The sequence below is a fragment of the Plasmodium coatneyi genome, chromosome 13 (assembly GCF_001680005.1).
Source record: "Plasmodium coatneyi strain Hackeri chromosome 13, complete sequence".
NCBI classification, from domain to species: Eukaryota; Apicomplexa; class Aconoidasida; order Haemosporida; family Plasmodiidae; genus Plasmodium; species Plasmodium coatneyi.
In genome coordinates, this window is record NC_033568.1 from 1,060,843 (window position 1) to 1,082,403 (window position 21,561).

Consider the following 21,561-nt stretch of genomic DNA (forward strand, 5'->3'; position numbering starts at 1 on the left):
CCTATTTACCTCCCGCAGACCTACCTCTCCACCATCCTCTAATGTGCCAGCATAGGGAAGTACCCCTTTTTTTCAGCTAATCCTTAACTACACTTCTCAAAAGGTGCATGAAAACGGGGGCACTAACGACATCACTATACTCATCCTTCAATTGGATATTTATATGGGTGTGCAAAGGAGCACTCATTTTGTTGATTCTTCATCGAACACTATGCCAGTGATTCGTGCCAAACGGAGGAGGGGAGCGCTCTCTTCATAATTTCAGCTCTCCCCCTCTTGGAACCTCCTCACTTGTGTGCATCTTTTTTTTTCTCTCTCTTCTTTTCAGTACCTTCTGGCCTTTCCCCCTTCAAACCGTGCTCTTTCCCCTTCTTGGTTCTGCTCATCCCCTTATCTTTGGCCTTGCCAGTGTGTTTGCTGTGACCCCCTTTTTTGCCACCCCCCTGGTGAGTGTTCCCGCTTCGTTCGGTTGTTTCCTCTTCCAGAAGTGATGCTTCCTCGGCAGATTGCACGAAGCTGACTTCGCCCTTTTTCTTATCCCGTGGATCCTCGACCGGACTGTCCCCCTCGTCAAATCCTTGTATGGTCACCTTTTTTTGTGCGCCCCTCCCCAAGGCGGCGTTCCCAATATTGGCGTTGCTGCTAATGCTGGCAATTTCGGCGGGCACGAGTTCGATGTCCAGGTGCAATTTCTTATAGTTGGCTTTAGCTCTGTTTAAAAATTGATCAAAGTAGGGAGTTAACAATCTGTGGAATTCCAAGTCAATAAGGGACAACAAAATAGTTTGCGTGTCCAAAACGACATTTGCAGTTCGTCTGATATTTTTTATTAAGGCCATTTCTCCGAAATAATCTGCCTTCCGAAGGGTCGACAAAATAAGTCTGTTTTTATTAATTTCTGAGTTTTTTTCAACAGTTGCTAGACCTTTACATAGGATGTAAAACTTATCATCATGTGTGTTCTCCTTTATGATGGTATGGTTAGGTTGATAATGCTCAACCTTCATTGCGTAGGAAAGATTGTGGAGTGTTTCTTCTGGGAGGTATCTCAAAATGGGTACGTTCTTCAGTAAGGCAAAAATATGCAAGCAGTTTTGTTTTCTTTCTTCTAGCATGTCTTTTAAGTGATCCCTATAGGATGATCTGTCTAAGATCCAAACGATAGCATTATCGGAGGATATTTTTACTTGATAATCTGCCGGTGTTCCTTCAATAGCTTCGTAGCAGCCATACAGCTCATCATTTTTAATCTCCCTAATGATACTTTCAATTCCAAAAATGTTGTAGCTAATTATGTTGGCGGTCCCTTGGTAGACGAATATAATAGGCGCATCATTATCCCCTTGGTTGATTAGCACATCTTCCAACTTCATAACCTTCCGGTTCATTAATGTTGTAAAGAATATTCTCTGATCCAGGGTTAAGTATTTAAAGTGTGTATCAGACTGCAACAGTTTTACCAATTCTTGACATTCATTTGAGCAGGATTTATGGTGACACTTATTTATTATTATTGGCTCTTCGTAATTTATGGTAAATTTTGTTTCCACCACTTGGGTACTCATTTTTGTGAAGTCTTCTTCATTGCCTTGGAAAAAGTGAACAACCTGATTTAGTAGCGACTTCTTCTCATTGTAAGTTATGTAGGCCTGCTCCACGGAAACTTCTCCATTCAGAATGCTAAATACAATTTCTAGGGGAATCTGCTCCTCATTCATTATGTTAATCTCATCCCATATATTTTTTATATTTGTTTTGCTGATCCCTACGCTATCACAAACCAGTTCAAAGTTCGCAAAGCTGCAAAGACTATCATCCTGTGTGTTGAACTGAGGAACTATCTTCTTAAACGCTAAGACACTGCTTCCATACACTTCGCACAGGCGTAAATTCAGGGAGTACATGTCTATGTGCTTCTCCTTATACATACTTATGTAGAACTGTGTTAATGTTAAGATGCTCTTCCCATCACAGAGGTACTTGAACAAACTTTCCATGTTGTCTCTACCTTCGAATAACTCCTCCAAATTTTGGGATACGATAAAATTTAAAAAGTCATTATATTTTATGTATCCAGTGTTGAACTTGTCTATGCATTCATAAAAATGAAAAATGGAATTGTATTCTGAGCAGATAACCCCGAGGAGCTTCTTCACCATTTTGTCTACCTTCAGCTCGGAGGAGTTCGATGGACTCATCTTTTTTTTTAAAATGCTCGACGATTTATGTTGCATGGAATTTGGGTGGTTATTTTCTTTCGATTGGCTTTTGCTTTCCTTCCGGCTTGATTCAGTGTTTACGGTTACCGTTTTTGCCTCCTCCTTGGGTGCGCCGCCCTCTTCTTGATCATCCTTCGTATTACTGCTCGGTTGAACGGCGTTTAATTCTTCCTTTGCGTTCTTTCGGGGGATGAGTATTCCCTTTTTCTTCATCATGGCTTTGATTTTTCTCTCCTCCTTCTGCTTTATCCGTTCGATCACCTTCAATTCGTTCAGCTTAATTTCTTCCATTTTTTGCCTCTTCTCCTCCTTAATTTTGCTAATCCTGTCTTCGTTGTTCACAATGCTTAGGCTACGGTTGGTGGAGAGGTTTCCCGAGCTGGCGTCTTCAACTTCGTTCTCACTTTGGGCAGCGGGGTGATCATCCATGTATTCGTCGTCTGCATTACTACCTTTTAGCTTCCCCTTTCCCTTCCTCTTGTTGCGTTTCTCCCTCTTCAGCTTTGCATTTATCTCCTTCTCGAAACTGAACATCTCGTTGCTATCATCCGAAATGCTACTGAGGGAGCTTCCCAGTTCGGGGATCTTCATCGACATAGAGTGCATACTCTCGTTGAACTCCCCATTACCATACATGTTCTTCAGCCACGGTGGCAGGGAGTAATTCTTCGTGTACCTCACGTCAGCTTCCTGTAGCAGCTCATTAAATATTATTCCAAAGTGTTCAATAAAGGACACCTTGTCAATGGCTAGTAGGAAACAATTCGTGTGAGCCTCACAGGTGGCAGTTCTCAGCTGATTATTTATAATAGACAATTCTCCGAAGTAGTCGTACTTGTACAGGTACACTGATTTTGTTCTTCCACCTGTATGGGTAGATTCTTCCTCTTGGTTATTATCCCTACTATGTAGATCGTTAGTTTGATGAACGGCATCTTCCACCCCCTTGTCGTCCACCTTAACCGAAACGATTCCCTTTTTGATTATGTAGAAATGGTCAGGGGTGTCGTTGTGCCTTATTATGACTGCTCCTTTTCTGAAAAATTTAAAATCGAAATGTTTGGCACCATTGTACATTTGGTCCTCATTTAATTTCTGAAGCACATTTACTTTCTTTAGAATTCTTATGACTTTTATTACAAAATCCTTGTTGTCTTTCTTCATCATTACGTGCTTGTTTATACTCTCTGTTAGCTCATCCGTGTGGTTAATGTCATTTTTTTTATTTAACGTGTCGATAAAGGGGGCAAGGAATTGCTCATACAGGGATGCCTCTAACGTGTACAGTTCTGTGTCCACGGAGGCCACCGCAATGAAGGAAGACTTTGCCCTATCCATAATTAACTGATGACCAAAGTATTGATTCTTCCTAACTGTGCATATTTCCTCATACACATTTTTGTACTGATTAAATTCTTGTACGGATATTTCTCCCTCTTTAACGAAGTAAAATTTGTCGAAGAGATCTCCTTCCAATATTATGTGCTTTCCCTTAGGACATTTTTCCCACTTGAGATGCTTAAGAAATGTTTCCTTATCCTTCATATTATTTAGAACCTTTTTTAATACCTTAACTTTCATCAAGTGGGATTCCATTTCTTCCACAAAATATTTCTGTTCTGTGTTGAAAAATTTTAGCAGAATTTTATCCAAGTCACTATAGAATGAGGTGATATTGCTTTGGTTGATGTACTCCACGTCCAGCGTTATGTTGTCTGCTGAGAGGGCTACTGAGGAGAACTTCCTACTTATACTATGAATTGTGGAAAGCTGTTTGGTGTACTTTATCGAAGTGGATCGCTTAATCTCCATTAGCATTTCCTCCCCATCGGAGGGTAACATCTGCAGGACGTTTGCTCCGTTGGGGTTATTCCCTCCATTGTTGTCTTCCTCAAGGGGAGGCCCTCCCACTTGCATGTTCCCACTTGAGTAATTCTTAACGATGTGCTGAATGCCCTCCGTGTAATTGGCTCGGAAATATTCCACGAATTCTTTCACAATTTCTTTATTCAAGAGGGAAAGGAAGTACTCCTTCGAAATACAGTAGCAGTGAGCTACATCCGACTCGACCACCGCATCGCACGTTCTGAGAGTGTTAAATATTAGTGCCACCTCCCCAAAAAAAGAACACCTAGAAATGACCCTCACCGGGGTGCTCATCACACCGTTACAGTAGAAATTTATTTCCCCCTCTTTCAGTATGTAAAAATGAGTAGGATCATCATGCTGTCTTATGATAACTTTTTTTTTTTCATATTTACATTTTTGAACATTCATGGATAGGCTATTTTTTAACGCGTCCGGGAAATTTTTAAAAATAGGTACGTCATTGATAATACTCATAAACTCTTCCGAAACTTCTCTTTTCTGTTCTACTAGCTTTACAAAGTCGCTCGTGTATAGCTCTTTATTTACCTCAATCACGGCAACATTTGTGTGTGCCGTGTAGGAGCGCACGTTGGCCCTGTCAATCACGTTGATGCTGTTTATGAAGGAGTTTGTCTTCGTGGTGTGTCTTAAAATTCCGTTCAACAGGATAACGATGGTGTTGTTTCGGTAGCTGTCCGATGTTTCCCCGTTTGATACTTCCCCTTTTTCTCCAATTTTTACGTCTCTCCCCCCTATGGACACAAAATCGTGGCCTTTTTTAAAACATTTTTTCTTTAACTTTTGTATGAAATTTGTTTTTTCATTTTTGTCCAAATAATTGAATGGGATAACATGATTCAGCACTTGCGCGAGGACCTCTATTTCGTCTACCGTCAGCGGTTGTGTTGAATCCTTTTCGCTTAATTTGTTTAGTAAGCTAGGGCAGAGGGTTCCCCCGAGCCTGTTTTTATAGTTGCACGTGGAGTCCTCTTCCTCCTCATCCTTAATGTTTATTAGCTTGCTTTTTATTTCTTTTATACCTTCCTCCGTTTCGTGACTCTCTACGGTTATTTCCCCGTTTAAGAACCCACAGAATATTTTGTAGTCCAGCTTGTCGTACTCCAGAAAGGGGGAAAAGCTCTTCCACAGGGTTAGGCAGTGGTTCACGTGTATCCCTATGTTGTACATCAGGCACATGAAAGTTTTCTTGCTGATTGGGGGAACTGTTCCCACTTCGTTCAGTAAATCCGGTTCGTCTTCCCCTTCCAGTTTTGTCACTCTGCCCACTTTCGCTGATTTTTCCTGTTTGCCCTTCTTCGCCTCCCGCTCGTGGAAGCAAACCCGGTCGGAGTGCTTGTACCTGTACTTGTTCCTCATGAACAACTGAAAGGAGTCAAGCTGCAGGTCCACGTCCAGGTCTGCCGCCTCGTCTTGATCACTCTGGGAGCTGCTCGTGTCATCTCCATCCCTCTTGCTTTTGCAAGTCTCGTGGTTAATTATCAGTCCCTTTTTCACTGATCCGTAAATCTCCACAATCCTCCGTTTTATTTTAGAGAAGGGGCACTCGGAACCCTCGAAGTAAAAGTAAAGGTCCTTCAACTCGATGGCGAAATTGAAATCGTCCAGTGAAAAATACTCCTTGTAGAAGGACAAATTATTATTAACATAATTGCATCCATCAGCAGGGGCTAATTTGTTCCTTCCAATTTCGTCAACTAGTGGGTTTATACCAGCGGGGGGGTGTTCCTTTGGTGGCTCACTCCTGTTATGATCATTTTGCCCAGTTGGACCAGTCTTTTGAGGGTCCTTTTCTTCCCCCACGTTTGGATCCCCACAAAATTCTAACGTCTGCAATAACTTGTTCTTATTCGTGTAGTACACATAAAAGAGGATAGAGTAGTACAGTGAGGTTATATCCTCCTGGGAATAACGGTATGTCTCCATTTTCTCATTTTCGGAAAAGAAATAAATAAACTCATTCAGGCTGATGTACAATTTATTTTTCTTCTCCACAGATTTGAAAAACTCCTTTAAGTTATCAAAAGATTCGCTGATATGAATATACATTAAATTTTTTTTCTGCATGGAAATGAAGCTGTATTTGTGTAACTCCTCTTTCATGTCCCTTTCCACTTCCAGATAGCGAAATATGTGCCTCAAATAAATGTACCTCTTCCCTTTGTAGTTTTTGTCCATACGGCTAAAATGGTATGTGCATGTATCTTTGGATATTCCCACAATGTCACAAAAGTTCACAAAAGAAACGTCGAAAATTTTGTCAAAGTTGTTAATGTCTTCATCGTGGAAAAGGTTAATTAGGTTTATCACTCCACCTTCCAACAAACGATTTTTAAAACTTTCGTAGTTTTCATTATTCAGAAATAGAATCTTGTGGTATAGTGTTTTTAGAGAAGTGCTACTGCTGTTGTTGCATATGTACTCGTTAATGTGTTTAAATTCTATTTCGCTTAAGTGTACCTCTATGTGTGAACCTTCTTTTCTCACATCCCCCTTGATAGCAAACTTATCCCCTTCGAAGTAGTTTTTTAAAAGGTACTCTAATATATCTCTCGCCCCTACCTTCGCATTGAAAACTTTATTTTTGTAATCCCTCACTAGGTTGATCTTGCTATGCACAATTAGCTTCATGAAAAAGGTGTACACGTTTTTATCGTGCAGGTGAAGCATTTGTCTGAATTCTTGAATTTTTACACTAGCATATTTGTTGTTGTCGAAGAGATCTTGTTCGGAGTATTCACCGTCAGATTCGAGGAAGTCCTCATGGTGGAAGGGTTTAGGGGATGGTTTCTCTCTCTTGTCGGTTGCGTGGTTACTGCGCGTGATTTCATCCTCTTGGGGAGATTCACCCTGATCAACCTTTTCGGGGGGTCCACTCTGATCAATATTTTTGGGGAGTCCATTTTGGTTGCGGTCTTTATTATGCTCCTCTAGAACGCCATCTTTTCGTGGCTCCTCCTCATCGCTATCTTTCTCCGGTCCACTTTCTGCATCTCCCATTTGCTCATCCCCATCTGGGTGTATTAATTCTGACGCCCCCGAACCCATCATGGTGTTTATCTTCCTAATTTCATCTAGGGCGACAGATCCCCCGAAGATAGTCTTGTGCCTACCGCTTCGTCGTTCTGGAACCCGCGCCGTGGCACCTACGTGGTTTTCCAATCCACCCCGATTGGTGTCCTCTTCTGGGTTAGCTTCTCCCCCCATGTGATCTTCCTTCTCCGCTTCACTTGATAAATTAGAAAATTGCCTCTTCTTCTCATCTTCTGTATCAACTGCGTTGGAACTTTCCGATTCGGCGTGGCCTAAACTAAATTCTTCACGATCACTTGTTTCTTCTTCAATTTTGTTAATTTCCCCTTCTGTGGGTTCTACACCCAATGACTTACTCGATTTCATGGACTCTACGCTACCTTGGCTGCTATCCTTTCTACTCAAATTCGATACTCTTCTCTCCTTTTGAGGAGACTCCCCAATAAGACTACTTCGACCCGTTTCATCCATCGAATTGGTAGAAGAAAACAAATCTTCTACACTTTTACTGGACATATTTTCCCTTATTTTATTTTTGTTTATATTTTTAATAGTATTTATTAACGCCTCCAGGGAGGAGTCATGTCTCCTGGGATGTTCTTCTGGCATGTAGAATTTTTCTGACATTTGGTCACTTTTTTTTAAATTTCCTTTCTTCATTTTTTCCCCTTGGCTGTTATCACTCGGTTCGATATCGATGTCGCTTTGGTTTTGGTTCTCCTCTTCGCTCGCCCGTTTCTCAGTGGTGGGTGAGTCTCCGTCCACTTGGTGCACCAACTCTACTTGCACTTTGCGCGCTCGTTCTTCTTCCCTTTGTTTCTCTTTCTTCATTTTCCTCTGCTTTTTTCTCTCTATTTTTCTCTGATTTTCTTTCTCTATTTTTCTCTGTCTTTCCATTTCTGCTTTTATTTTCCTTTGCTTCTCCTTCTCTGCTTTTATTTCCCGCTGTCTTTCCCGTTTGGCTTCCCTCTGTTTTTCCTTTTTGGCATCCCCCTCCTTCCTTCCTGTGGCTTCGGCCGGCTTCACACCGGGGTGATCACTCCTTAGGGTGCTCTCCTCAGAATGATGACTACCCCTCTTTGCACGATCCTCTAATGTAACGTCATGATACTGAGTATTGTCTTCCTCCACATAAGCACTTCCCCTTTTTTGGTTGGCTTCATCGTTATGGAAACCTTTCCTTCTCTGGCATGATTTAGTGGTTCTCCTCTCTCCATCGACAGGAAGCCCTTTTTTACTGCACCGTGCAGTGTCACAATTTTGCAAATTCAAAATGTGCTTGTTAAAAAAATTAATAAATTTCTCTTTGCTTATCTGTTCTTTACATACACTTTTATTTTGTACGAAATATTCGTAGATGTGTTTGTACTTTACGAACTGATAAATGATTTTTCGATCGATGTAGAGGTTCAGTTGGTCAATATTTCTGCTCCCACAGGGGCGGTCGTCCTTTCGGTGGGTGTCCCTAGGATGGTCACTTGTGTGTAATTTCTTTTCCTTCCCTCTTAACCATTCGCGCAGTGCCACTTTGTATTCCATACGATTCAAATACATTTCATTCTTTAATTTGTTCCTGTCCTCCTTTCCTTTTTGGCTAGCCAGTTGGCGTCTTTCCGATTGTAACATTCCATCCAGTTCCTTCTTCCTCATGTTTATTAATTTTTTTATTCTAAAGTAGTATACTTCATTTTGCATGTCATTTTCCAGGTCGGCCAGACTGGCATCGTGTTCGTCTCGTCTGCAAGTTTGTTCATTTTTCCTCTTCTAATTAAAAAAAAAAAGGGGGGGCAAATTGGCATTAAAATAGTGATAACATTTTAGAAATTGAGGCGTGGAAAAAGCTCCCTCGTAATATCAAGAATCGAAAAATGGCATTTCACGGGGAGCGTTGATGTTTCCCCAATACGTATCTGCGCAGACAAGTGCAACTAACTATCTACGAACACACACCGGGATGTGCACCCAAATTGTGGCGCTTCGAAGGGAGGTAGGGCAGTTGCAAAACCCACTTCTCCCCTAAAGGAGCCGAAAAAAAAAAGGTACAATATAAAATACGAAATGTGCAACATTTATGCTATTACATAAGTACGCGCATGCAGGATATTTCTCATCAAAAGACATTTTTTGGAAATACTCCTCCCCTCAGTCGAGCCATTCACGTGGGCTATTTGCCCCTCAACAGAAGAGCCGACTTATGCATTCATATATTTATATCTATCCGGAGGAACACACAAAAAGGGACACTTTAATCTTCATAAGCAATTATGCAACATTTTAACATACGCAAAAAAGGGCGCCTCTTTTTTTTTTTTTTCTTTTTTAAGAATTGACCACGTTGATTTGAAAAATTAAGACAAATGGCACTCCCAATAGTGTTAGATTAGCATCGTATTTTGTGTAAAAAAAAAAAGAGTCTCAAAAAAAATGCAAGTAAATGTGTAACACATGTGAACACATTTGGGCACCACTTGGAGGGGGGAGGAAAACGAATAGTCCAAGTGCTTTATTATGTAAATAATGTAGAGGCGTAAAGATTTAAGGAAGATTCACCAAGCGGTAAAACTGTGATGATAGCAATTGCTCTACCGTTTAGGACCCCCTTTTTGCTAATGAATACGGAATATGCCATGCAGCTTGTAACGTTCACACATGGGGACATACCTGGAAGCAACCGGCGTCCTGGCCCAGCTGCCTAATCCGGTTCCACGATTGGGTTAACCTTTGCTCGTTATGGTCAATTTTGGAGCTGTTCATGTTAAGCATGCGGTGTAAATTTGGTGTGCTCAAATCAGACAGATAGTTGTAATATTCTGGGTGTTCCTTCGTTGAGACAACTTCTTTGTCCCCGTTATTGCTATCATCGTAGAATATGTTCCACGGGGGTGAACTCCCCTTTTCACTAAAATGGCGAATTGAACCGTTGCATGCATTCATATCATGATAGTTCATATTTTTGTCCTTGTCCAATCTGAGCAGTTCGTTTAGGTTATCCTTTAACTTCTCCCTCATGTCATACATGTACTTTTGGTAAATAAGAGATTTTTTTTTTTCACTTGATAACTGTTGTTTCAGGTCTGCATTTGTACTTTGCGAGCAGCGCAAATTGTGGAACATTTTTTTTATGCTATTATTTTTGTACAACTGGAGGTTATCCCTCATCGAGGGGTCTAAATTGAAGGAAGTGGAATCGTAGAAGAAATTAAACTTTTCCACTAAAAAGGGATCATTCAAAATGAAGGTTTCTATTTGTAAAATTTTTTCTTTTAAAAAATCATTCTGCCTTATTAATTCTTCTTTTTCTACTTCCATCAGGTTCATCTTTTTTTGGAACAAAAGTGGTTCATCATATTTCAAATTGCTGTTAAGGGTGGCTAAAATTTCTTCCAAAATTTTTGTACACTTGAGGATTCTATTTATTTTTTGTTCAAACGTCATGTAGTTTACCTCAGCGGGCTGTGTTTCCCCGTCCATTTCATTTCTGCTTCGCAAAATGTTTCGTCCTTCCTCCTGATGTGTCCATAATTGGTGGGTGTTTTTTCTTAGAAATCCATTTTCTATTTCCATTTTTCTGTTTCCCCGATTTGTGTGTAGTTCATGTTTGTCCCTGTTTAGCAGCGTGTTGTTCAGTTGGGCGTTATTTTCCTGCAGCGAGAGGTTCTCCCGCAGCATTTGTTCATATTTGTATTTTATAAACTCGTTTTCGTCACTCAGTTTGTGCATTTCATTCATGCACATGGTATGCGTCCCATTCGTTCTATGCACCCTGTGAGTTCCTTTTTCATTTTTGTAAAAATCGAATGCAGCCCTTTCGCTGCACCTTTTAGCTAGTTGCTCATTTTTTTTTTTCAAAAAGTAGTTTTCTTGCTTGATAAAATCGTTTATGTTGGCTAGTCGGACGACATACTTTTTTAACGAGCTGTGTATTAGTGAGACATCGTTAATGTCTCTTTGTGCCTCCGCCGGATCGACCTTGCAGTTGTTTCTGTCCAGACAATCCTTCAGGTAATGGTGGATGTTTTCTATGGCCCTCGATTCGAGGTCATCCATGTTTGCCTTCCTCATGTGGGGTTATACAATATACCACGCTAAGTTATGTTGTGGGAGTTTGTTCCCAGTTTGGGAAAACGTTTCGGTTCGCTTGCTAATCTTTGTTCTGCCAACCCTGGCTACTCCGCTATGCGCACTTTTTTCCGTTCGCTCATCATAGGGGCGTCTTCTATAGAATGGTCTTTACTGTTCAGTTAAAATGCAAACAATTTTTTTTTTTTTTTTTCCCTTTACACCTTGCTTACATTTCGAATCAGTTCCCCCCTTGGCGCATTTTTTTTTAAATTTTTTGTAGAACAATTTTGCAGGAAAAAAACAAAATGTGGGAAATCGCGCTTTTGGGAAAATTACACGAGTCAGCATAAATTCTGTCGAACTGGTGAAACATTAAATTTCTTTTAAAAGCAGACTGAGTGAGCATCGTCAGCAATGTTAACAAATTTATTGGTACATTTGACGTGTTCACGGCGCTTATAGCATTTACACTGATCAGATGTTTATAATGTTTAAAAGAAAAAAAAAAAAAAGTGGGCCAAAATAAACCACAATAACATAATGTACGTACAATTTTTTACAGTGTACGTGTTCGCTTCAGATGAATAAAAAAAAGGTTGTCCATTCGTCCGTTTAATTTTCCCCTTGATGTCACTGTGCATGTCTATAAAAAAAAAAAAAACGTTGATTCTGCGGGGAGGGGTGTACCCCTGCCTTAAATGCACTGCCGGCGAATATGCGCGCACAGAAATGGCCAACTGGGGCAAAATGGTTAGCGGAAAATTGTCTGTGGCAAATGCTAACAAAATGGATGACGTGAGCCAGCCAAGCGAGTGAGTCATTGTTCACGTGTTTCGTTTCACTGCCAAGGCGGAAATTTCTCCCCCCCCCATGAGTTCCCATTATAACCCTCAAAAAATGCATGATTTATTTTCCGCTGGCAAATATACTATTTCATGTAAAGTGGCTAAACCCTTTCCAAGGCGAACGGGTTCACAAAACTTCACAGACGAGCGTGCCACTGAAGAATAAATTATGTGAAGCCCTATTCATTCGCAAAAGCTCCTTCGCAAACCATTGAAAGGATCACTTTATGAATAAATTTGGACAAAAAAGAAAAATATGAATCATGATAAAATTGGCAAAGGAAATTCAAAATGGAGGGGAACTGCGCGATGTCACAAATTAATATAATTTATGTTAATGTGATGTTACCCGTAGGGTGGGAAAACAAAAAAAAAACAATTGATGATAAAAAGTGGGATCCCAAAAGGGGCAGACAAATTTACGAAAAAATAATCAACCGTATGTGAGGGAACTTAAAAAAAAGGGGTTACCCCTCCGCAACAACACTGTTGTCTTTTTTTTTTTTTTTGTTTTTTTTTCTGTACTCATTAATCATCTGTATGTTAAGCAAACGAATTAAAATTGCACACTCTCTCCAATGGGTGAAGGACGCACCAGTGTGACTTAAAAATTATGAACACAGAATAAAAAGGTATCACAAAAGAACCAGTCCCGAATCGTCCGTGTCGTAGTTTAATTCTGCGAAAGGGAATTGGAATGAGGGGTTTATATGAAAAATATGCCCATATGTATATACATGTGCCTTGATTCACCAAGTGAACCCTCCTAGCCGGTTGTCTAAATTTACCACTCCTGAAGGTGTACTGTGGCTCCTCATCGTAAACTTCAAATATGCTTGGATCAATAATTTTCAAATTTTTAGTTAAATTTAAATAGTCCTCCTTACACTGAGCTCAAAAAAGGGGGAAAAAGAAGAAAAAATTATGTAGTATATATCCTGCTTAATAACTCCTGTTGGGTTGGTTGTTATGGAAAACCTCTTTCATTTCTCTTCCGCGCGTATTTAGACATGTAGGCGCATGAGTATAATTCACTCATAGCATTACATCCACAACGAATATCAGCGACAAAGACGAATTCAAATACTCCCAGGGAAGAAACTTTATCTTCTGTGTGAAAAATTCTGTATCGTAATTTTCATTCAAGTCTGTGAAGGCCCTTTGGCATTTTATATGGGGGTCCAGGTAAAACAAGCCGTTCTCATTTGCCGCATAAAAGTAGTAAGCACTGGTATGTGCATTGCCACTACTTATCCCTTGGAACTGTTTTAGGCCAAAACAGGAAAGTAGGGACTGTTTATATTTCACTATGTTAAAAGAATCAGTCCCTAGTTTTAGGCACACCCATATAATGACTAATATTTTCTCCTTAATTTGAAAAAATTTTAACACTTGATTGTTGTAAATTACGCCCGTGTCAAAGGCGACTGAGAAGAAGGCATGTCTTTTTTTGCGCTTTACAAAAAAGTATTCCTTCTTGTTGGTGATTCGATCCGCAGGAGTAATCTCCCTCCCCCGGATAGGGTCACTTTCCCCAACGAAGTGATCACCGCTTGTTAAGTAGCCTCCACGACTTAGCGGAATTTTGTTTTTTCTTTTTTTCACAAAGCGGACCTTCTTTCTGTTAATGAGGTTGGTTATGACAACTGCGCTGCTGGTGGGCCCAAGCCACTCATGCACAAAATGCTCCATGTTTTTTTGGCTAACTTTTTTATACTTCATGGTTTCGTAAATGATGTTCTGAATGGAGTATTTGGCGCTTTCCATGTCTCTGAACTGTAGCAGCACGGAGTATGCTAGTGAATTGTTCACGTGCATGTGTCTAACGGCACTCATGTGTGGGGGTTGCGCTGTGTCGACCTCTACTTCGTCCTTACTGTCGATGTTCATCCGGGGTGCACTTTCCCCCCCGCTCCTTAGAAACATTTCGTAATTCTTAAAATAGCGATATACGTTTTGTTCCCTTCTTGGGGGGGCATTACCTATCCATTCGGAGGTGCATAACCCTGATGTTGTTCCATCCCCGTCGTTAGGACGTTCCACTTTTTTGCCTTCACAAATTTGGAACTTCTCCGTAGGGGGGAAATTACTACAAGTGCTCATGGTGGAGTTGTTATCATAGCAGTAAGGTGCATCTGATTTTCCGTCCGTTATAAAATAATCGGCCTCTTTCATCTGCTCATCGTAGCAATTTTGTGCATCCATCTTTTCATCGTGGTAACTTACGTTAGAGGTATTTATATTTTCCTCACCTTTGCTGCTAATGGGCCCCTGTCCACCCCCCACGTGCTGCTCATTTGACGCCTTTTTGAGATAATTTCTATAAAATGCGTAATCGGTCATATTGTGGAAGAAGGCATATTTTTTGGAAACTTTGTACTTTATTAGTATGTTGGCTAGTACCATTTGGACGACCCGTATCATGCACCCCCACCCGGTATCGCTCATGTATATCGATATCGTGTCGTCTCCTTTGGTATATTTGGTTCTTTTCCTCTTTGTAAAATTGGCGCATTTATTTTTGCTAACTTGCGTATGCACAAGGGGGACGCTTTCCATATCCGAATGGCAGTTTTTCAATTTTCTGCCTTGTCGCTTTGCTACCATTTTGGAGTCCTCACCCGATGAGCTATTTGGCAAATGTTTACACACACTCGGGCTTTTATCCTCCGGCTGCTTAACTCCAAGGAGGGTGTCGTTCATGGTGGATATTTCGCTGTTGCTGTGGTTATCCGCTTCTTCATCACAGAGGAGGGAGTCTCCATGGCCCTCCCCCCCCTTGTCTTATCCACATCGGAATTACTTCCATAGTTTTCCAAGTACAAAACAGTTTTGTTGCTATCGTTTGTACTATCGAAAGAGGTGTCCCTATTATTTTCGTCCTCCGAAACGGTTCCACATAAGTCATTTTTCTCACCAAATGGATTATCATTCGTGTATTTATAATCGTCTCTGTTGAAATGGGATCCACAAATCGATTTGGAATCACTCTCAAAATTCATGTAGAAATATTCCATTTCGTCGAAGCATATTTTTTTAAAAAAATGTTCAGGGAGGCTTGTGAAATTGATGACTCTTTCTTTGTAGTACTTTCTCCTCCTCTTCATCCTCCTGTTGGTCTTTTTTTTATTTCCCATTTGGTCGTCTTTTTCTTCTTCGCCTTCCTTCGTCTGCTCTGCCCCTCCGCTGTTTGTGCTGCAGGTCAGTGGTTCGTTGTTGCGGATGGAAGGGGTCATCTGTGCACTGCTACAGCTAGAAAAACTCTCACTAGAGAAATAATTTCTATCGCTAATCTTTAAGCGGAAATTCGACCTGTACGTGAAGAGCACCTTGGATTTGCACAAAATTAAAAAAAGCTTAAACGACTCCACGTCTTTAAGGTTAAAACGTTTACCACACATGTAGGCCGCGTTCGAGAAGTTGCGCAGGTTCAGAGGTAGGTAGTTAAAAATGGACACCGTGACAAGCATCTTAAAATATCTCCTAAGGGACAAATTGTACTTGATGTTGTTAAAGTAGTTTACTAGTTTATATTTAGACGCGCTCGGGTGTGGGTGTGCCTCTTGGATATCCTTCTTTATCGCGCTAGCTGCGTTATATTTGCATTTTCTCTGATTTTTTTTCTTCTTTAAAAGGATATGTCCATCGTTGCTGTTGCTCCTGTTGGCGTTTGCACCTATCTCATATAACGCCACTTCGCTGGGACTGTCATGTCTATCATGACTGCCGCACGTTGGGAGGGAATTCTCGGGAATGCTATTTTCGCCCTGTTGCGGTGAACTTGCTTTTTTTTCCATTTTATAGTAACGTGTGGCAGCATGAAGGTTGGAAAAATGAAGAACAGAAAACACTGCATAGTTTTATCCGTGTTGCGCAGGCATCTTCACCGTTTCGCCACTTCTGCACACACACGCAGGAGAGCAGGCAGGCGCAGACCTGGGACATCCCGGAAGGAAGAGAAAAGGGCAGAAACGAAAGAGGTGCTCCTGAAAATGACGAAGAAAGAGGGGAATGAGAAACTCGTTGCTGAAAATCAACATTTTATGGTTCCCCTCCAATGGAGGAAACCGAGTAGACAGTTAAACTGCATAACCGCACAGCCGTACAATTTCGCGGGGCCAAATTTACAAATGTCTGACTACATTTTTTTCGGCTCATTTGTGCGACGCAAAGATCAATCCTTATGGCAGTATTCCCCTTGTCGTATTTTGCCTATGCGCAAAAATTTTTGCATACTGCAGCATTTTCCATCCTCCCCTGTCGCAAATGATCAAGACGCACTTCCCATTGACGATCGCGCAAGTTATGCATTAAGCGAGAAAGGAAGGCTCGCATTTTTTTTTTTTTACATAGATTTATACGAAAATAAAAATCGACTCAGCTGAAAGCATATTTACACTTTATATAACCCCAACTGCGATGAAACATATCGGAAGTTTTTTTTTTTTTTTTTCCCCTTCAATTGAATTATTCAACCGTGAAGTGTAATCGGGGATATTAATTTCGTACATTCCCGCTCAAGTACACATTTTTTCCAGCTGAGAAAAAATGTCCCGAAAAGAGGACAAAATCTGTGAAAAATTAAAACATACCTTACAATTGAAAAAAAGCGAACAATTTTTTTTGCCGCCGAAACACGGCAGCAGGAGAGGGCGCAGCGCGCTGCACATGCTTTTTTTCTTTTTTTGTCCCTTCCTTTCTTCCTTCCTTAATTCCACCTTTCCCTTTCTAAACCCTAAGTAGCTAAACGCCTGGCCACATTGTTGTTCTTATAACCTAGAAAAAAGCCTTAGACAACATCCCCTGAAACCTCAGCTAACGCACTTTGAGCCTTTAGCCCTAAAAGCGAAACCCATAACCCTATACCTTTGACTTTTAATCCTGAAAGCGGAACCCTTATCCCTAAAAGTTAAACCCCACACCCTAAGTGTTAGACCCTCCCTTCTTTTTTTTTTTTTTTCTTTTCTTCTCTTTTTCTTTCCATAACCCCTTTTTTTCCTTTTAAATCTTTTTTTTTTTTTCCTCTTTTTTTTTTTTTTTTTTTTTTTTTTTTCTTTTATTAAATATATTTATTCACATGTATTAAATTCTTCTCTCTATGTACATTCCATAGTTCAAAGTGGTTCTTTGTTGTTTCCTTAGGTATAAGGAACTACAATTGGGGGAAGAAACATTGTATGCGAAGTGCAATTTCTGGAGGAGGGAGAAAGGCATTACACATTCAATGTGTTCCATTTAATGTTACATCACATTCAATGGTGTTACATGTTTTGATAACTAATATTTCTATTTTCCTTATTCCTTTGCGTGATTTGTTGTTGTTTCCTTCGTCTTTGTTGTCCCTGTTGTTGTTGTTCCCTTCTATTAGTATTTTCCCTTCTAGGCGGTCCACTATAAATGGTAGACACTTCTGTAGAGTCACCTATTGTTGAGTACACGGTGGACATATCTGTAGATGATGTTTCTGTAGAAGTGTCGTCGCTTGTTAATGTGTCGTCAAAATGATGTGCACTGGATCTTTTCTTCCTTCTTCCACTGCTGTTGCCTCCTTTAAAATGACTACCAAACCAAGAAGGTAGGAGATTATGCTAAGATTGAAAGGAGGGGCGTGGAAGGATGGCAAGGGGTGTAAAAATATGTATTATTATATATACATATATATGTATGTATATATTATGGGCCTATATAAATGGTACTTGTAATTCTATACCTTATATAAAAAGTACCCAAGCAGTGGTAGTCCGATTGTTGTAAGTACGGTGGGAACAGCGACAGTAGTTCCTGTTGAAGTGGTTGCAGGTAAGGCTGCCTTATCTGCTTTACTACCGGAAATTTCAAGTAGAATTTTTTCCTCCAGTGCAAGTTTCAAGTTCTTCGCTGATGCACATTTCGAAATTAATGTTCCCTCAAGATTGTGTTGTTTATATTTTGTTTTAAATTTTCCACAATATGCACTTCTACCAGTAGGAGATTTCTGACAGTGACCATTCATAATTCCATATGCTGCTGCTGCTTCTGCTAGGTACCCGTCCAAGCCTACACTACACGTGGGCCCATTCTCCCGTAATTTCTGTTCTACAGCTGTACGGTCCTGTGTGTAACTATACACTTTTCCTTCAGAATCGAAAAAGGTTTTGTCAGCAGGGTCGCAGTCCATTTTACACGTATATGGATCAGGCAGTTCATTCAGTTCCTTGCAGACAATACTCATAAATTCTTTAAACTCATCTTCTGTCGAATTAGTGAGCATCATATTCCCTAGGTAATAATATACAAAATAACATGGTGACTCGTCGGATGCTACGCTTTTCTTCTTTTCACATATATAACATGAGGCACCTGCTATATCATCAACAGATTCTTTAATATCACTATTAACTCCAGAGTATTTTGCCAATGCTCCTTTCATTTTTGTAGTGAAACTATTATCACCTTTACAGGAGGTCCTACTATTGTTCCTATGTGCTTCGATTTCCTTCGCAGCTACCTTTGAAGGGAAATTTCTTAAATCATCTCCCTATAAATGTGGTCAGAAGAATAGATATGCTCTTATATTTCTACTGCATGCCACAGATAAAATATTATATGTAGACATTGATTCATTCATGCGAAAGAGAATATAATTTGCAGTATTTCCCCTCATTCACCACTAAGAACACCACAGTAAAAACACCATTGGTTCTACTCATCCCACCTACCAAATCGGCATCCGAAAAGGAACCAGATGAACCGGCCTGGTTTGGATTGGGGTTTGGTGTCAGCTGTGGGTCTTTCGCTTTCTCACAGAAACTTTTATACTTGTTCGTATAGTCGGTGCAATAAGGGTCACTATTTTGATCTCCCTGGCAATTCCCCCCCACAGTAGCACATGCTCCCCTAATTTTCCCCAGGTATGCTAAATATGTCGACTTATCTGTAGACATATAGTAGTGTGCATACTTCTTTATCGTGCTGTAGTCATGGGAGAAATCATGTACATTTTTCCTTAGGTCGAAATTGGTTTTGAGAACATCTCCGTAATTAATATTGCACTTCTGATCACTGTAGGCACCTTCCAACGTATTGTAAATTATTCCTAAGGAGTCCTTTATGTTACTATTATCTTCACCCATGAAAAATTTATCCCCCACGTAATAGTACAGGAAATAACAGGGGTCACCTTCAAGCGAACTGTCCCTCTTCAATTTGCATGCACAACAGTAAGCACTCGCGATTGTGTCCCCAAAAGGAAAAAGTCTGTGTTCTCCTCCTAAGTTGTTCTTTAATTCTCCCCTCCATTTATCATGCCCAGTACTTTCACAACCGCATTTGTCTGAAAGGGCCTTGTCGAATTTATTATAGAAATTGGCCTTCGAAGGTAGATTATTTAAATTCGGCCCCTACAAATATAATGAGCAGGATATATATATTTCTATATTCTTATTATGTGACGTATAAAATATTATATGTGCTTCTTTATGTACTTAATCATAATAAATAGAGGGAGGATTGGTCCTCCATATTATTTTCCCTTACCGTTGATGACATGGTTTGTTATTGTGTATATTCTTCTGTTGTGTATATTTGTATAATAAACCCTTATAGAAGTTATTTCTTATGTCGTTATAAAATTGGAACAAGCACATATATATATAGGAATTCTGTGTGTTCACTTTATGATGGTTATGAATATGAAATTTTTATTTCCTTAGGAGTACATATATGTTGCTGAATATTTGGAGGAACGACAACACATTATACATACATATGCATCGAAATTATCATGTATATAAGAACGTTATTTCCTCCTTTGAGTAGAAATTTTGTGCATGTATTATTAATTTATGCCTTACTGTTCCTGAAGGAGTTAATTAAAAATTGCTAACATACATATAGTATAGTTTACATATATACTTTATTCCTACCCTTCCTGGAATTGTGCACATTCATTTATATTCAGTGGAGAAATATGTGCACGAGGTATGAGTTGAAATAAGATATAATACAAAGACATATTTATACTTACTTTTTTTTCCAAAGTGAAAATTTTGTGTGTATTCACATATCCTTGTAGTAGTAGTAGTTTCTTGGGAAGCAGCTCCTTCTCCTTTTCCTTCCTCTGTACGATCGGCTTGTTATAATAATTTTCACCGCTTTCCCCTTTTATTTCCTTTCTCTGATAATTATAACATACACAGCTCAAATATAATACATATTCAACTGAGTTTCATTTCTACTCTTCTTTAATCTATATTAAATCTTAGAATTCACCTTACACCTTCCCTTCACATCTCCCTCCGATAGGCATATTGCAAGTATTTCATTTATATATACACAACAATGTTGTGCACATTAGGGGGAATAGAAGAGCTCAAATAGCATAATGTAGCGCACATCTTCTTCTGAATGTAAGTGTATATATTTATAATATGCGCACATTCAAGGAGAGAAAAAAAAAAAAAAAAAAAGGAGAAATGAATACAATCAATATACAGAACATAATATGGAATAAAGGAAGGAAGAGGAGGGGGAAGTGTTCAAATAGTACATAACGTAACATGCACATCTTCTGCATGTGAGTGAATCACATAGCGCACAATTATTTGCAGAATGGGAATGGGAAGGGAATATAAGAATTAATGTTGCTGAATGATCATAAGTGCAGAAGGGAATAGGAGAAGATGCACAACAAAATATAAATATTAGGATGTGTATACCATTCTTCCCTCCATTTGAAGAATGTATACACATATATATATACATATATATATCCCTTTCCGTAAAAGGTACTTTGTGCAAATTTTTTTTTTTTTCATGCCACATATATAGTACATTTCATTCCATAAAATTTTGTATTCTTCTCTTTTTGTGCATATTGATGAATATGTGCACACTGAAAGAAGAGAGAAGAATGCTCTACATATATGAACTACACTACATACATTAATAATTCTTAATTAACTGCTCCAAATAACAATAAAGCATGAACTTACAATATATCACATGATGAAATGCTCATTTTAAAAGGGAGAGAAGAATTGCATTCTTATATATAGTTAATAACTGGTAAGCGCACATGTGCATATGTGAGCTGTATACAATATATGTACGTTAAAATGGTCTTAATGATCCATTTTCTCATAATAATAATAGAAGGGAAACATGAACTTACAATATATCACATAATGAAATGAACATAAACCTAAAAGGTGTGTGGGGGAGGAGGGGTCGACGGAGTTGCATTCTAATATATATAGTTAATAACCGGAGTATGTAAATAGTAATGGAACAATGTTCTTCGAAGAACTGTGATCAGTTACGTGCACAACACAATAGTAGAATAAATGTATAAAGAGGAACGTGTAAAAAGTGTATCCTTCTTTTTTCTTTGCCTCTTTATTCTGCCTCTTTTTTTCACTTCTTTTTTTAACTCCTTATTTTTCCTTTTTTTTTTTATTTCAATATATTTGTTTATATGTGTATGTGCATTAATTACATATATATATGTATTAATTTCAAGTATACATACATGTATG

At 39.4% G+C, this 21,561-nt stretch overlaps 2 protein-coding genes across 2 annotated transcripts; both read right to left on the reverse strand.

Annotated features, from left to right (window-relative positions):
* Window positions 1–287: 287 nt before the first annotated feature.
* On the reverse strand, window positions 288–11,201 carry PCOAH_00049580 (Cyclic-nucleotide binding protein; the record flags this gene model as incomplete). The annotated part of the gene is made up of 2 exons (XM_020061740.1): window positions 288–8,903; window positions 9,801–11,201. 2 exons carry the CDS (start codon window positions 11,199–11,201, stop codon window positions 288–290), a joined length of 10,017 nt encoding a protein of 3,338 aa, XP_019917437.1.
* A 1,480-nt stretch (window positions 11,202–12,681) lies between these two features.
* Window positions 12,682–15,843, reverse strand: PCOAH_00049590 (Uncharacterized protein; the record flags this gene model as incomplete). The annotated part of the gene is made up of 4 exons (XM_020061741.1): window positions 12,682–12,725; window positions 12,835–12,934; window positions 13,094–14,829; window positions 14,850–15,843. The coding sequence occupies 4 exons, from the start codon at window positions 15,841–15,843 to the stop codon at window positions 12,682–12,684; spliced, it is 2,874 nt and encodes a 957-aa protein (XP_019917352.1).
* Window positions 15,844–21,561: the final 5,718 nt, after the last annotated feature.